This window comes from Pollachius pollachius (genome assembly GCF_949987615.1).
Source record: "Pollachius pollachius genome assembly, chromosome: 17".
NCBI lineage: Eukaryota > Metazoa > Chordata > Actinopteri > Gadiformes > Gadidae > Pollachius > Pollachius pollachius.
In genome coordinates, this window is record NC_136950.1 from 10,372,776 (window position 1) to 10,389,407 (window position 16,632).

Here is a 16,632-nt window from a genome sequence, read left to right on the forward strand (position 1 = left end):
TATTTTCGGTTCAAACCAGGATTCTGCGTGCTGCAGCTCAACGTTATGTTGAATCAAATGTAAAAAGTTTACTCAGCAACCAATGAGCATTGACCAAGCCTAACCTACCATGACCTGTCGTAGGAGGGGCGTTAATGACCGCTGGGGGGGGGGGGGGGGGGGGCACGGCCGAAAGTAAAGGAGGAGGAGGGGAGCTGCAGTTATACCCGTGCGGAGGGCAGCCTGTGTGGCAAAGGGGTGGTGCCAATGCTTGCTGGGCCCCATGTAAAACACCAAAGTACTCCAGTATGGCAGACTGGCAGGCGTTTCATGCCTAATACGAACTGTTGTCACAAGCTGCAGGCTGGTCGGAGGATGATAAAGCGCTACAGCTAGCGTTATGCCTTACAGACGACGCACTGGCATGCCTGTTACTGCTCAGCCCAGAGGAACGAAATAATTATGAGGCTCTTGTTGGGGCTCTACAGAGGCGTTTAGGACATTGTGAACAGCCCGGTCTCCTACGCTCTGAGCTTTCCAACAGACGCAGGCGGCCTGGAAAGCCCCTCCGTGTGTTAGTTAATGACATTGAAACTCTAGCCAGGAGGGCTTATGCCCACATGCCCCCGGTGATACAGACGGAGCTCGCCAGGGACCAGTTTATCCAAGCCATAACCCCCAGGGGGCTGCGCATTCAGACCCAGCTCGCCCATCCCCGCTCCATACAAGAGGCTCTGGAACTGGCTCTAGAGAGGGAGATTGTGGGGGGCGGGACCATGGAAGGCAGCCCTGAGGAGAGTGGTCCTACGGTGAAAACCGCTGTATGCACTGATACAGCCCAAGCAAAGCCTGCATGGGTGGCTGAAATGACTGAACTAATAAGGGCTGTGTCCATGCATTTGCCGCAAAGTGCCACAAGGCCACGCCAACGCCCCCTGGTCTGCTGGGGATGCGGACAGCCAGGCCATCTCCTCAGACAGTGCTCCAAGCATTCCAAAGACCAGGGAAACGGCTCGGGGCCCTTATAGATGGGACGGTGCGGACCCCGGGCACGGTGTCTCATGCTGTTGCCGTAAAGGATGGAGGGGCCCAACAGCACAGACGGGGGAGAGGGGCTCCACTCTCCCCTGAAGCAGACGAGAACACAGAATCCACGATGGTGGTGGGTTGGACTCATTCTGGGAATTTCTGCCATGTTCCCGTCACCATACACGGGGCCCCACGTACAGCCCTTGTGGACACGGGCTCTACAGCAACACTGATGAGGCCAGATGTTCCAGTGGGGACGCAGTTGGAGCAAACTACGATGCAGCTCAGGAAAGTGACTGGTGAGTCGGCCCCTATGCTTGGTAAGGGGAGGGTGACGTTGAATGTGGGAGGTCTGTCAGTGGATTTTGCAGTATGGGTGGCGCAGGTGCAGGACCCCTGCATACTGGGGCTGGACTTTTTGAGGGCTGCGCGCTGTCTGCTGGACCTGGGGAGGAACACATTGACCTTTCCCAGGGGCCCCACTGTTAAACTGATACCGCCCACCCAGTCCCCAAAGCCACACCCCCTGGTCAGGACAGCCATGGAAACACACTGCCATGCCACAAAAACCCCAGTAGAGAGAAACACCCCCCCTGTTCGTAGCTTCCTGCCATTGGTGCCCCAGGCCCCCAGCAACAGTCAGCCCCCCTCTGCACACGGCCATTCATCTTTCCCAGCCCAGTCAACTACGGTGGGGGAGACGGACAGGTTGTCGGCGGTGAGAGGGATATGGAGACAGAACTGTGACCAATTGGAGCAATGGCAGTTGGAGGAGCTGTGGAAGGTGTTATCTGACTTTACGTACATTTTTGCACTGACAGACAATGAAGTGGGTCTGACACACCTGGTCCAACACAAAATAGACACTGGGAGTGCACGGCCCATCAAGTCGCGCCCCCGGCGCCTCCCCATATCCCACCGTGGGGCTGCAGACAGAGTGGTTGAAGAGATGCAAAGAGATGGCATTATTGAACCGTCGGACAGCCCCTGGGCTTCGGGAGTGGTGATGGTGTCGAAAAAGAGGAGCACCAAGATGAGATTCTGCTACAGACTACAGACAGACGCTGAACAGTGTGACAAGGAAGGACTCGTATCCATTACCCAGGATCGATGAGTCACTGGAATTGGTGTCTGGCTCCTCCTGGTTCTCTTCACGCCACCTGCGAAGCGGATACTGCCATGTGCCCCTCAGCCCTGAAGCAAGACCAAAGACTTCTTTACGGACAGGGGGTTGTGGCAGTTCCGGGTCCTCAGTTTCGGCCTGTGCAACGCCCCAGCCACCTTCGAAAGACTCATGGACAGGGTGCTGGCTGGCATCCCCCGTCCGAGATATCTGCTGTATTTGGATGACATCCTGGCCCATGGGAGCTCCTTCCAAACAGCCCTGGAGTCACTGAGGCTGGTGCTGCAGAGAGTGGCGGCGGCAGGGCCTGAAATTACACCCGAATAAATGCCGCTTCATGAGGTAGGAGGTGGAGTTTTTGGGTCACAGACTGGGGGTAGAAGGCTACATTACACTGGAGGAGAAAGTGCAAACTTTTGCAGTTTACTCTTGACACGGATGCCAGCGACGTGTGCATTGGTGCAGTGCTGGCTCAGGCGGGGCCAGAAGGGGAGAGAGTGGTGGCGTATTTCAGCAAAACCTTCAACAAGGCTGAGCGCCGCTACTGCCTCACGCGCCGAGAGCTCCTCGCCATGGTGGCGGCGATGAAGCACTTCAAGTACTACCTGTGTGGACGGCCCTTCACTGTCAGGACAGATCATTCGGCACTGCAGTGGCTGATGTCCTTCAGAGAACCAGAGGGCCAAGTTGCACGCTGGATTGAAATGCTGCAGTCCTATGTCTTCACAGTGGTACACAGGGCCGAAGCCAGCCACGCCAACACCGATGCCTTGTCCCGCCGCCCCTGCGCACTGGGAGGGTGCCAGTACTGTTAGCGGAGAGAAGCGCGTGAGAGAGAGCTCCGTATCGAGGAGGATGTGCATGCCCCATGCATGAGGGGGCCGACCAGTCTGCCGCGGAACGCAGATGGTTGACGCGGCCGAGTGGCAGACACAACAGGAGCAGGACATGGACATACAACCGGTGCGACAGTGGGTTAAGGCAGGACAGAGACCACCTTGGGAGGAGGTGACTGGGAGCTCCACTGCAATGAAAGGTATGTGGACTATGTTTGAGGCGCTGAGAGTGAGAGATGGAGTACTGCAGAGAGCCTGGAAGGAACCTGCTACGGGAGAAGAAAGGTGCCAGGTGATACAACACTCGCCAGGGGTTTTACTTGGGGCGGGTCAGAAGGGACGTAGGGGACTTTTGCCGCCGCTGCGACCTCTGCGCGGCCTACAAGGGCCCCCCAGATCAGTCCCGCACACAACTACAACAACAGGCGTCGGGGGCTCCCATGGAAAGAGTAGCTGTGGATGTCATGGGCCCATTTCCCCGCACAGAAGCAGGCAACCAATACGTTTTGGTCGCCATGGACTATTTTACAAAATGGCCTGAGGCGTACGCAATACCAGATCAGGAAGCAGAGACGGCGGTTTACGCTCTGGTAGAGGGCATGTTCAGCAGGTTCGGGGTGGCAGAAACCATGGGGGGGGGGGGGGGGGGGGCAGTGAATCTGAGGTCTCCTATGCCGAGCGCCGGCCCTGGTCCCACAATAACTTGATGTTTGAACAAAACATCATCATAACTTGAACTTTGGTCTGCCGCAAATTAGCTAACAGGTCTTACCACTGTACCACCAACACACTTGCTATAGATGGTCTGATTTTATGTCACACTATATCCACACAATGAGTTTATGCTTAAAAAACTTGGCTCAGCATGGCTCGAAAAGATCATTCAGCAGGTCCTACCACCACTGCTGCACCAACAAGACACTTGCATTGAGATGGTCAGATTTTATGTTTGACATTAAATTGAAACAACATCTTAATGTTAAAATAATTTTAAGTACTTTAACCTAGTCTCTGTGGCTGAAAAACAAAAGATAAAGGTGATTCGGAAAGAAAGACAGCTGTTGGTGCAAATTGTTAAGTGGATTTTATTTAAAGATGATCAAAATAACCAAAAATAAATAACAGTAAAAAAAAGAAAAGGGACCAGAGAGTGTTCTTAACACTTGATTAATCTTTGGTTAATGTAAGATCGGAAACCAAAACTTAGAAACACAACTTCTCGCTGCACATATCGGCATCAGCATCAGTGTCCTTCCAGCATTTTCTGCTCTGCTTCAAACATGACTTTTTGTATTGCAAATTTGAATTTGCACAAATGTCTGGGGGTAAGTCGCGTCATGAAATCCGTTATGTGGTGCACATAGCGCTCGTGTACATTGGGGATGACCATGTGGTTGTCGTCCGGTCAATCAGGGGTTCAACGTCTAACTTTGGGATGGGGTCGTCCTCATTCCTTCTTCGGTTTTTCCGCTACACTGCACTCTTTGTCAAGCTTCGGATGCAACAGGCGCAGTCGCACTCTGTCGGGGTTGTACAAATCGATCCATTCATGACAATTCAATGTATAACTTGGGGATTTTTTTGTCATCGCGACCACCACTTTTCGTCCACTTAGTTGCTTTGACGAATTATAGGGGGGCAGAGTCAGTGTTTCGGCTAAGTAGGCTACGCTGCACCCAACCAACTAGTTCTGTGCTTTGCACACACTGCGGCGATCGAACTGATGCCCAATACGACTAGCCTGGCAAACCTGACATTAATTATTATAATTCATCCATGTATACCAATAACCGCTTCAACAAATAACAAATGGTTGAACAGTTTAATATAATTATTGGTAAGTGTAATTTTTATTCTATTTTTGGTCTTTACAATACAAAACAAGAACCAAAATAACAACATACAGAACAACTGAACTCAGGTGACTGAGGCAACATTGAAGATCCACAATACAAATATAAATAATAAAAACAAATCAAAATAAAAAAAAATTCAGATAATGTTTCAGAATGGGCATTAACAAGAGCAGGCACAAACTCAAACTTCCATCATTCCTAAAATAGTAAAATAAATATATAAGATGCGACAAAATGCATAATATGATATCCTGCAGAGAGGATCCACACACCTGGCATCACTAAGAGTGACAGCGAGGACTCTTTTCTCCAGACACATTATCGCACTAAATAAGCAAATCACTTCCTTGTCTCACGTTCGCATTTGACCCTTGGCATTTCTGTGACTTATTGTATTACTTAGTTCCTTTGGATTTAGGCCTTTTGTTGCTTTTGCATCTGCCACAGAAGGTAAGTTGAACAAGCATTAACTGCATATACCTATACACACACATGCATCCAACATGGTAAAGGGTATATGAATCTGAAAACCGAAATAATATTAATCCGAGCGCTCTTTTTTATTATATATATATATATATATATCACACACACGCAAAATAAAAAAGGTCCACATAGAAAACCTCCAATAAAAACAGTAGGTCAGTGAGCATGGAGATCTGGGATGATATGCAGCAGGTTATATAGTGCCATAAGATTAGCAGCCATCTCTCCGCCTGCTACGGCCGTGGCTGGGGGCCTCTTCATCACCTCGGTTAGAGGGCACATGACTGTGATTCTGGCTCACATTATGCTGGTAGAAAATCAACTGGTATAGGACACTGGAACTGCAGGTCTTTACCCCCCAAAAAAAGAGTGTGTGAATACATATCTACGATTCTGTGACCTGGGGAGAGAAGAAAATATGCAGCATGAATAGAAATTTAGAATGCAATATCATGGAGGAAAAATTGGCAGCTGGCGGCCAGCAGAATGGACTGCTGGTCATTCACCACTGAGTTGGCATGCAACTAGCTGACCAAAGCTACTGTCCATTCACCACTGTGGTGGCACGCAAGTGAAGGTGATTCACTCTAATGTTTATTCACCACTGGTGTGGGACGGAAGTGAAGGTGACTTACTCTACTGTTCATTCACCACTGTTGTGGCACGTAACTGTAGGTGGGGGTGCCGGGTGGGCGGTAGGTGACCTGGTGAGGCTGGACCCCAGCTGGAGAATGGGTGGTCAACAAAGTTCCTGCGAATCAGAGCACACATTCAAAGTCTTCCATTCGCAGATGAAAGATTGGCATTCACAATAGGGCTGCGCTGGGCTTGACTTCATAATGCCAATAAAAAGAACAAATTAAATGATAAAAACTGTTTATTCTTAAACACGACCATTGCTAATGAGGCCGGGTAGCAGAAAATAAGCTACAAGTCACGTATGCTCACCGGCTGACATGGCCATGGTAGTCCCGGCCATCATCCCCATGGCAACGCCACCATTATGGCGGGGCTGGGGGATTTGAGGGGCATACATGGTAGCCGGCATGCCATTGGGTTGTACCACTGTCGTATGATGGATGACATGTGGTTGCGGGGCATAGAACGGCTGTGTGTAATAAGCGCCTTGCTGTTGTGATGGCATCAGCGCCTGGTTCAACAGGCGGAAGAAAACAAAAACAATTTATAGGAACAAATAATCCTTATAGAAATAAACTAAATGTATGTGGAAGGGTAAAGTCTGTCTGTGAAACCTATGTAACAGGGTGTCATTACCCCAAATCTATCAACCTGATCTATCAACCGACCAAAGAAACGATGGGCACAACATTTGATAGTAGCAGACGATGATCTTAGTCATTAGTCAACTGTAAAATAATAATAAAGGCTAAAACTGAGGATATACTTATGTAGTTAATATAATGAGGTTACAGGCTATATAAACGGTTTGACTCGCCCTGTTGATAGAGCCACCTAGAGAACGCATTAGGCTGAACAAAGGAGGTGAAACACTGCACAGCATTGTAACATGGGCCAGGGTGGCAGTGCACAACACCAATAGTGATTGAATTTGATTACTAGTCTCCATGGTACTACGGTCAATTCTTTGTTCATTGAAGAAGTAGTCCTCCCTCTGTCCGAACTGACCTGTGCGTAGGGGTTCTGCTGGGGGTAGGTGTTCCTCATGGGATAGACGGCTGCATGGTAGGGGTTGTGTGCCGTGGAGTAAGGGGGAACCGCGCCCGTGCTGGGAGACATTTTAAACGGTGCAGCATAGCCTGACGGCGGAGGGAAGAAACATCACAGGTTCAAAAAAAAAAAAGGGCCCAAAATAAGTTAATGATGTAATTTAGAAATAAAAAGGTTCATCATCCTGGTGAGGCCAGCAGCATGGTACATTTCCCAGCGTTCCCTCTAATTATTGGAGGGAACGTTCCTAGATTCTAATCCTTTTCATGGTGCAGTCAATCAACATGTCAACTGTGACCATCAGGAGACTATAACTTGCTCTCTTCTTCTAGTACGGTAGAATAGCATGCGTTTATCAGTCAATGTACATCCTCTTTGCGTCTGGAACAAAGAGAAAAAACTGTGTGGCCAAGGAGCATTTGTGGACAAGTAGATGTCCTCTCCTCTTGTACGTGTCTCAAGTCGACCTCCCAGGTCCTCATTACATAAGTTATTCTTTGTTGTAGATACTAGCATTCACCAAAAGCTGAGTATTGTCCGATACCTCTGTAGAGTAAACAATAGCTAAGTCTATAAGCATGGTTCAATACTATGAATAGCTGCTTTCCAGCTGTGCTAAATTAATCTTTATTTTGTGAGTCTTGGCACCTTTTTGTGACCCATCGTGCACAGGATATGAGTCAGCGTTTCCATTATAAATCAGTTATACCTTAAATTACATTATTTGAATAATAACGATAGTCGAAAGTATTGGCTATACTCTAGGAAAAGCTTGTAACACAATGCTAATACATGTATTTTGCTACTGCATCCGCTGTCAATATTGCTGTCTTTTTTTTGATGCTGTTGAATTTGACATAAGGACTGGCTTAATATTTCCCCAAAACTCCTTAAAAGAAAATGTAATTTTCGAACAATGCTGATAATGTAATAATGATTTTAATGAATGAGAGAGGGTTCTAGACGACCGATCGTATCTGGCTGTAAAGGTCATATGTTGTTCACGCCCTGAGCTCAAATTGTAGGTCAAATTGCACTTAGAATGTGTGCATTCTTCAGAATAACACTTCACCTTGCCACGTTTTATTAATGGCACAGCTTTGACAAGTGAGACTTAATAGTTTGGCAGGGTCTGTGGTAGGAATGACTGCGTACAAGCCTGCTCATTCATTTTTAATTGCTTGATTTTCAACTGACTACTCTTCTCCTTTTGTCTGACTTGTTTTTTTTATGTCTCCCTGTCAATTCTTTCAGAATTGATTGAGAAGCAACATGTGAAACAATTTGTCTGTGGATTTCTCCCCTGAACCAGCACTGGACAATTGTGTCTATTAAAATAAAATACAAAAATAAAATTCCTCACATATGTATCGTGATTTACCTCTGACATAAGACGCAGGATGCAGTATTTAATTGCATCATTCTGCATACTGGCACTCTGTGACAAATCAGTTTGGTGACAACCATATACACTAGGTGGTGGGCAGGGCCTTGCAAGCTGAGAAGTGACCTTCCCTCGTCTTTACCTGGGTGAAAGGCTGGGTTGGCCCCTGGGTACAAACCGGGAGTGTATGCTGGGGCATATCCAACAGGAAACCCAGCTTCCATGATTAGAACAGAGAGAAATGATGACAGATTAATGAGAATAACCACCGCAATCAACTGCAGGAAATCTGTGGAGAAACCACACAGCTTTTTCTATGTACCACAATAAACGTGTGTAGACAGTCACACAACAAAGAGTATCTTACCTGGGTAGGCAATACCCTTTTGGTTGGCATAGGGGACCCCTGGTTGTGCAGGGTTGTAAACAGGGTTCATTATTTTGGCTGAAAGACAAGACCTGCGAAAGGAAAATAACAAAGTCAGTGCAGTAACTATTGATGGTTAAAGGTCCCATGGCATGAAAATCTCACTTTATGAGGTTTTCTAACATAAATATAAGTTCCCCTAGCCTGCCTATGGTCCCCCAGTGGCTAAAACTTGCGTTCAGGGTAAAACGAGCACTAGGTGTTCTGCTCGCCTTTGAAAAAACTGAGGCTCAAGCGCGCTGATTTGGAATGTGGTCCCATAGGTCGTCATAAAGGATCTAAGCTCCTACCCTTTCTCTGCCTGGCCCGCCCAGAGAATTTGGCCCGCCAATGAGACACGACTGTGTGAGCGCCACTTGTGTGTTTGTGTGCGTGTGTGTGATTACACACAGTGTTTGCTGTTGATGTTATGGCGCATAACACGTTGGTTCTTTGACGTCTCTTGTATTTTCACAACTGTAGTTGGGGTTATCTCAGCCATGGTTGAGAAGGAATTGGGGGAAAGGAACTTTGGCTTTGACTCCCTGAAGTATGAACTGCGACATGCTGCCTGCCGCCGGTTGCCACGAGGCACCACTGCCGAGAAGCACCACCTTCGCGAAGCCCCACCACCCAGCAGCGGGCAGCCGGCAGCAGGCAGCGTGCGGTTCAGTCTACTTCAGATTGATGTGGAAGTGGAAGAACCAGAGACGTCGTTTGAGATTCATAATAACGTCACGAGGCTCACACAGCTTTTAGCCGTGATAATATATATAATATGATATAGATATCCATGTATAATATGATATTATTTACATATAGAGCTCCAGGACTCCCGTATGTTCTAGAATATTAACAGAACACCGCTAAAGGCTGTGTGCGCCTGGCCATACACCACTGTAAACAGAGCGCTTGGTACCGTGGCTGCAAGCTGCTCAGGGCCACACCCCCATCCTCCTCCTTGACCCGCCTCTCTCCTCCTCATTTGCTTTAAAGCTACAGACACCTAAACGGCGCATTTGGGGACAGCTCAATGTGCGACTGGCTCGTAGTGGCTGTAAATTTGCACCACGGCTGAATTTCGGGAACGTCTTCAAATACTGTGTTTGGGGCCTACTATTATCTATATTAAAGCATCCATAAATTAGCATGACATGGGACCTTTAATCAATAGGTGACAGAGATGATGTGTATAATCAGGATAAGACAAAATGTAATGGATGCGTCAATGTATTATGAACGCAAAAAAATAGTTTCGTTTCTACGTCAAGCCCAAGAATAGTTCTACACAAAAGAATCATTGCTTCTAATTTTAAAGAGGGACAGTTACAAGAGAGAATCGAATAAATAAGTCCAATAAATATAGACATATTGATGGGGTGGATGGCATACAATTTTAGGTCAAGATCAGTTTCATGACAATCATATTTTGTATGACCTGAATGGACTGGAAATACAAAGTGTACACGCACATACACACAATAATTGACGCATCACAGTTAACAAGCTACTACTAGCTAGCTAACAAAGGTTTTGGACTGTTAGGTCAGTCCGTTGTTTACGCATGCCAAATGAGCATATATGGCACTTTATGATGTATAAAAATGTGTACATTTGAACCGATTGTAGAACTACACTTGATTGTGACCAGATATATGGGGACAGCGTCGGGCCGCGGAGTGTGGCAAAACATTCACCTGACCGTGTGTCACCCCATCACGTCATTATGTTGTGGCATACAATGACATAAAATAGATTAATACATCTTAATTACCTAAATATGATTATAATCCAGTCGAACGTGCCTTAAGGTGTGCTGCTTTGGCTGTGCCTGTGTCTGCTTGTCAACCTCTTGATCTTGATCCTGATGTTTTGGTTCCAGAGCTCGCTCAACTCTTTTGAGCAATGCGCGTCACTTCCGACGGTTTGGTCACGTGACGACAGACAACGCGTCATTGTCTTCTTATTATTTCGTTTTGCTATGTAATTAAATTCACTTTTAAATCAAACATTTATAATTCAAAATACTAATTTTTTCCACAGCTATCAAGACCGTAAACTAGACCTCAACTGAACAATTTGGATTTACGGAGATTAATTGTAAACTGTACATTCCTGGCAGCTGAAAGGCTGTTTTAAACGAAGCGATACCTTAAAAAAAATCAAAAAATCTGTAACAATCTACTCTAACTTGTAGATTGATTCCAAAACGCATTTAAAAGGTATTTTAAAAAATGACAAAGCTGGGTACGTGTTGAGGAGCGTTTCTTTCTTATTTTTTTTCAACTCCCCATCTTTCCTCTTCTAGGACCTCGATGCATCGCTTCCTTTCAGCCATTAAATTGGGCAGGGTCCAGATTGTTGTGTTTTTACCGCAACCTATGCGCAATTTTGCCACACAATGACCAAATTCTGGCACTTTATACATGTTTGTAATTTTTATATGGCATAGATGAGTATAGCGTATCGGCATATATCGTCATTAAGTCAAATAATGTCGGGAGCGGCCGCTGTAGGTGCGTCCTCTTGCATAGGCGCAGCTGCGGCAGCTAGCTGTAGCTCCGCCGGCTCTTCTTATGTTACATTGGGTGGATGTACCGGGGTGGCTGGCAGGTTGCCTGGCCGGGTTCTTGAACATATCTTTTCATATTTGGACTTGCCTGATTTAATGCAATGCTCGTTAGTGTGTTGGCACTGGAATACCACTCTCGCCGACGAAAACAGCGAAGTGTGGCGCAGTCTTTGCGCTCGCTCTCTGAGTGAAGAGGCGCTTCGATCTGACATTCTGTGCAACCTGCCTACGTACAAGGGGAAGGTATGTTTACCAACCGAGCATCATTCAATCGCTAGACACAGGAATAGTGTGATTACCTCGGATAGCGCCTGAACGACTTTCTAATAAGAATGTGTGTTTCAACTGTCTAGCAAAGATTGTAAACAGATTCAGCACCACCAAATATTGTACATCGCTGTAAGAATGCTGGATGGTAGGTTAATCGTGACATCAATAGCGATGGATCAATATATATGTTGGGCTTCTGCCGTGTTTCCTCTTCTAACTTTCCCTTGGTACTTTTGTACCAGACACTGTGCATGTACGTAACTCGCTTGTTATTATCAGGGATGGCTGGCTCCGTCTTGCGTCCCATTGATTCCCGAGTTCCTTGCTTTGCTCACAGAGAGGATCCAGAACCAGAGAACTCTGCCATATTAGACAATAACTTCAAGTCAAAAGTCAATAAACATGATGTATTTGCCCTAAAGGGGCTAGCTCAGTTGTATAACTTATATGAATAGAACTGAAGAGCAAAGAAGAGGGCATAGCCTAATCGACTCCTTTTTCTTTTAGATACATCTTTCCAATATAAACATTTATCATGTGTTGCAACTAGTGTCATTCTCAAACCATTGCTTTGTGTCTCTGGAAATCTCCAGCTCAAGTCCTACCAACATGCTCTTAGCACCCACGACTGCTCCCGCAACGTTTACGTCAAGAAGAATGGCTTCACCCTCCACCGAAACCCCATCGCCCAGAGCACCGACGGCGCCCGTGGCAAGATTGGCTTCTCCGAGGGGCGTCACGCCTGGGAGATCTGGTGGGAGGGGCCCCTGGGCACCGTGGCAGTGATCGGACTGGCCACGAAGCGAGCGAACATGCAATGCCAGGGCTACGTGGCTCTGCTGGGCAGTGACGACCAAAGCTGGGGCTGGAACCTCGTGGACAACAACCTGCTACACAACGGCCAAGTCAACGGCAACTTCCCTCAGTGCAACAATGCACCAAAGTACCAGGTAGCTCACTAGCTGCAGATCACGCAATCACACCTCAAACACAGTACTATAGCAGTCTGGAACGCATGATACCGCCCAGTATGACCACTTTAGGACTGGGGGTGGGAGGATTCTAATGGAGTCCTCCTCATGATTTACAATTTACAAAATATTACCAGCAATTTCAATAGTTGTTTTTGGAGAGGTTGTCCCTTGTACTTGTTTGAGGCACAGACAGCATAACACACACCACTATCAAAAAAATAATTATTTGAACTCAATTCAAATTTGAATTCAAAGAATTAAACTAAACATTTTCATAAAGATGATGAACATCATTTTGGACACCTGAAATCATAAAACGCCGTTTGTGTTAATATCTAATAGTATGATTGTGTGGGTATCTTGAAATTAGTGCAATAATTGTAATAGTGCAATACTTTTTGCATACTTTTCATTTTGTTTCTGTAGAAAGCATAGATTTATTAGCACCTATCGTGTCTGTCTGTGTATAGCCGGCCTCTATGGGGCCTCCTGTCTGTGTATAGCCAGCCTCTATGGGGCCTCCTGTCTGTGTATAGCCGGCCTCTATGGGGCCTCCTGTCTGTGTATAGCCAGCCTCTATGGGGCCTCCTGTCTGTGTGTAGCCGGCCTCTATGGGGCCTCCTGTCTGTGTATAGCCAGCCTCTATGGGGCCTCCTGTCTGTGTATAGCCGGCCTCTATAGGGCCTCCTGTCTGTGTGTAGCCGGCCTCTATGGGGCCTCCTGTCTGTGTATAGCCAGCCTCTATGGGGCCTCCTGTCTGTGTATAGCCGGCCTCTATGGGGCCTCCTGTCTGTGTATAGCCGGCCTCTATGGGGCCTCCTGTCTGTGTATAGCCGGCCTCTATGGGGCCTCCTGTCTGTGTATAGCCGGCCTCTATGGGGCCTCCTGTCTGTGTATAGCCGGCCTCTATGGGGCCTCCTGTCTGTGTATTGCCGGCCTCTTGTCTGTGTAGAGCCTTCCTCTAATGGCTCATATTCACCGGAGGGTGTGGGTCGGTTCGGTCTGCAAAGGTGCGGCACGGGTCGCACTTCCACCGCCAAAAGTGGGCGGGATCCGGACTGAGCATAATTGGCCATACTCGTCTCGCAGTACCCCTCCGTTGGGTTACTGAGACTCCTAAAAGGGTGCCGGCAAGTTCGAGCTACACACACCATCCGTTGATTGGTCGAGAGAATCGTCCCTTCCGTGCGACAGGGGGATAAGGGGATGATAACAAACAAACACAGTACCCGCAAGGTATTTCTGGACAACGGCGAAAGCCTAGTTTATTGAAGAAAATGTTGCGCAAAAGTTTGACTTCCTTCTTGGACGTACTACATTGTTGCTCTTTGTTCGTTGTGTGCGTACTTCTTTGTCCTTGGAGTTATTACCAGGCTACACTGTGTCGGGCTGCTATGAGGTCACGATGCTTACGTAGCTGCCACGGCTATCGCCATCCCGCTTAAACTCCGCCCTACCATAAGGTTACTGTCGGCGGTGGAAACGCGAGCCGTAACTGAGCTTGCCTATACCGCACCCTCACTACTGGGCTGAGGCGGGCTGGGTCCGAAGCGTACCTGCCGGTGGAAAAGCGCCATAAGGTCCCTCCTGTCTGTATAGCCAGCCTCTAAGGGGCCTCCTGTCTGTATAGCCGGCCTCTAAGGGGCCTCCTGTGTGTGCAGAGCCTTCCTCTAAGGGGCCTCCTGTCTGTGTAGAGCCTTCCTCTAAGGGGCCTCCTGTCTGTGTAGAGCCTTCCTCTGAGGTTCCTCCTGTCTTGTGTGCCAACAGATCGGCGAGAGGATACGGGTGATCCTGGACATGGACGACAAGACGCTGGCCTTCGAAAGGGGCTTTGAGTTCCTGGGCGTGGCGTTCCGCGGACTGCCCAAAGCCTGCCTGTTCCCAGCCGTGTCGGCCGTGTACGGCAACACAGAGGTCACCATGGTGTACCTGGGCAAGCCCCTGGACGGCTAGGGCCCATCTGTGTCGCCAAAGTCTTTGGGTGGTATTGGGGGATGGACCTTTCCTGGGACCTTGTTTTTAGGTTTGTGTGCGACCGTGGGGCCAGTGTACTCAGAGCGGCACCTCGCTGAAGTGGGTCGGTCTGGGCTGAAGGGGGACCTGGATCCAGCTGGGGGAGACGGGGGGGGGGGGGGGGGGGGCTTCTTTGTGGTTCCATTATATCTATTCCAGACTCGGTGGGATCCGGGGGAGTGGTCGTGTCACATGAGGTACGTCCATTGGTCATGTGATGCTGGACTCGTTCTGTTCGGTGGATAAGGGAAACTACTCACGCTTACATGAATTTAGGTTTTTAGGCTCACCACGCCTGACCTTTTACTTGAGCATTTTATGTCTCTTAAGCAGGGCCAAAGCAATCATGAACTGTGGCCAATACTTTTATCCCAAAAGTGTCATTTAAAAAGGCTAGCCAATGTATAAGTGAGTGTAAGCCAGTTATCAGGGTTAACGTAGTCCACTATGGACTGGGTCGTTGTGCGTGACCATACCGAACCCAGTGTGACCTGATGTCCTCATATATTTACATCTATCTAGATCTAGATAAAGATAGATGTGTAGATATATATCTATGTACAGATAAATATATATTTATCTAGGGATATCTATCTCTCTATATCTATATATCTCCAAATGCAGAGTTTGTACAGGCAAACATCAGAGGTAGTTTTACAAAAGCATGCATTCATTTCTGCCTCGTGTTTGCAGCGACTCCCTTGTAAAAACACCCAGAGCACTTGAGCAGAAATGGAACCAAGAAGCCTAGTTAACCATGTAATGTTACTGTGTATCACTTTTTTTTATTGTACTGTTGTCATATTAAGCATTATTTATTTCTTATTTTATCCATGGTACTCTTGATGGGGTCATGTGACCTGAAAGTAAAAGTCTATTTGTTGCCAATCCCAATTGTCAGAATAAACATAGCGTAATGCCTGTGCGTTTGACCATGTTTGACCCTGGACAGGCCTACATGCTAGTCTTGTGAAGGTTAACAATTAGTGAATGGTACCGTTGTGGTTTAAATTGAATTAAAAACGTCTTGCTTAATTCCCAAGCAGCACAAATACAGTTGGTTCCAGTCCAGTCTAATATCTCAAGGTAAAACCGGAGGTGGGCTCCCGAGATTTAGGCTGGCTTCTCGAGACTAATGGTAACCAGTATGTAGCCAGTATGTGTGTGATGAGAGACCATCCTAGCCAGAGTTATGATTGGGTGCCAATTACGGAAAGAGGCCTGCCATGAAATGCACCTGGACTATATCACAATTTTTACCATGAATGGTAGACTTGAACATGTTTGTCAGTGATGAACGGTTACAGTCTAAATGTATCCAGTATGGGTCCACGTGATTGTTTAGACCAGAGCATCTTTGGTCTGATTGAGTCGGAGAGACACCAGAACACTGTCATGCACACATAATATATATAATAATTAATAATCTTCATATTTACTGTCACCATCGTCTTTGTATAAAATAACTAATAGAGGGGGAAACTGGATGAGCGAATGGTTGTCTCCAGTCGCTCATGACCCATTGGGAGATTTTCACTTGTGTTTTTGCTATTCAACTCGAGACGATTTCGACAACCCTTTGATCTTTTGGGACTAGCTCACCCATAGGAAAGGTCAATTTAAAACACCTGCACGGTCTTATTTGGATTGGGAAACTTTTAAAGGCTTACAGCTCATCGTGTCAGCCGAGGAGGACAGCTGCACTTTGACTAGTTGCCTACAGTTGAATAGATTTACTGCAATCCACCATCCCCCAATCCAACTTTGTTGTGTATTACCATTTCATGAAATAAATGGTTAAATCTATGACATGATTTAGTTTCCCGCTATCAGTTTATGCAGAATTACATTTTAACCCAACTTGTCGGACAGCGGTAAGCTATTGCATTTTATCATTGTTGCAATGTATCATAGACAACAACTGCAAGCAAGTTGGATTTTGTTTCATTTTGTATTGTTTTCAAGGTAATAGAAGATTAGGGAATATAGATGTGTAGTTAATGCACACATTCACA

At 47.0% G+C, this 16,632-nt stretch overlaps 2 protein-coding genes across 2 annotated transcripts; one reads left to right on the top strand and one right to left on the bottom strand.

The window, feature by feature from the left end:
- Positions 1 to 4,100: 4,100 nt before the first annotated feature.
- Positions 4,101 to 10,678, bottom strand: fam168b (family with sequence similarity 168 member B). The gene is made up of 7 exons (XM_079755182.1): positions 10,563 to 10,678; positions 8,750 to 8,841; positions 8,525 to 8,599; positions 6,957 to 7,087; positions 6,258 to 6,459; positions 5,945 to 6,060; positions 4,101 to 5,709 (listed from the first exon to the last, which is right to left on the bottom strand). The coding sequence occupies exons 2-6, from the start codon at positions 8,817 to 8,819 to the stop codon at positions 5,957 to 5,959; spliced, it is 582 nt and encodes a 193-aa protein (XP_079611308.1). The 5' UTR covers positions 8,820 to 8,841; positions 10,563 to 10,678; the 3' UTR covers positions 4,101 to 5,709; positions 5,945 to 5,956.
- A 460-nt stretch (positions 10,679 to 11,138) lies between these two features.
- Positions 11,139 to 14,695, top strand: fbxo45 (F-box protein 45). Its single transcript, XM_079754812.1, has 3 exons — positions 11,139 to 11,603; positions 12,224 to 12,580; positions 14,372 to 14,695. The coding sequence occupies exons 1-3, from the start codon at positions 11,241 to 11,243 to the stop codon at positions 14,555 to 14,557; spliced, it is 906 nt and encodes a 301-aa protein (XP_079610938.1). The 5' UTR covers positions 11,139 to 11,240; the 3' UTR covers positions 14,558 to 14,695.
- The last annotated feature ends 1,937 nt before the right edge of the window (positions 14,696 to 16,632 follow it).

Bases quoted from the DNA above. Each gene is read 5' to 3' on its own strand.
- fam168b (XM_079755182.1), bottom strand. From the start codon at position 8,819: ATGAACCCTGTTTACAACCCTGCACAACCAGGGGTCCCCTATGCCAAC. The intron at 7,088-8,524 runs GTAAAGACGAGG...CTCCGCCGTCAG, and splicing joins CAACCCAGCCTTTCACCCAG to GCTATGCTGCACCGTTTAAA. The intron at 6,061-6,257 runs GTGAGCATACGT...TCTGATTCGCAG, and splicing joins TACCATGGCCATGTCAGCCG to GAACTTTGTTGACCACCCAT.
- fbxo45 (XM_079754812.1), top strand. From the start codon at position 11,241: ATGAGTATAGCGTATCGGCATATATCGTCATTAAGTCAAATAATGTCG. The intron at 11,604-12,223 runs GTATGTTTACCA...GGAAATCTCCAG, and splicing joins TGCCTACGTACAAGGGGAAG to CTCAAGTCCTACCAACATGC. The intron at 12,581-14,371 runs GTAGCTCACTAG...GTGTGCCAACAG, and splicing joins ACAATGCACCAAAGTACCAG to ATCGGCGAGAGGATACGGGT.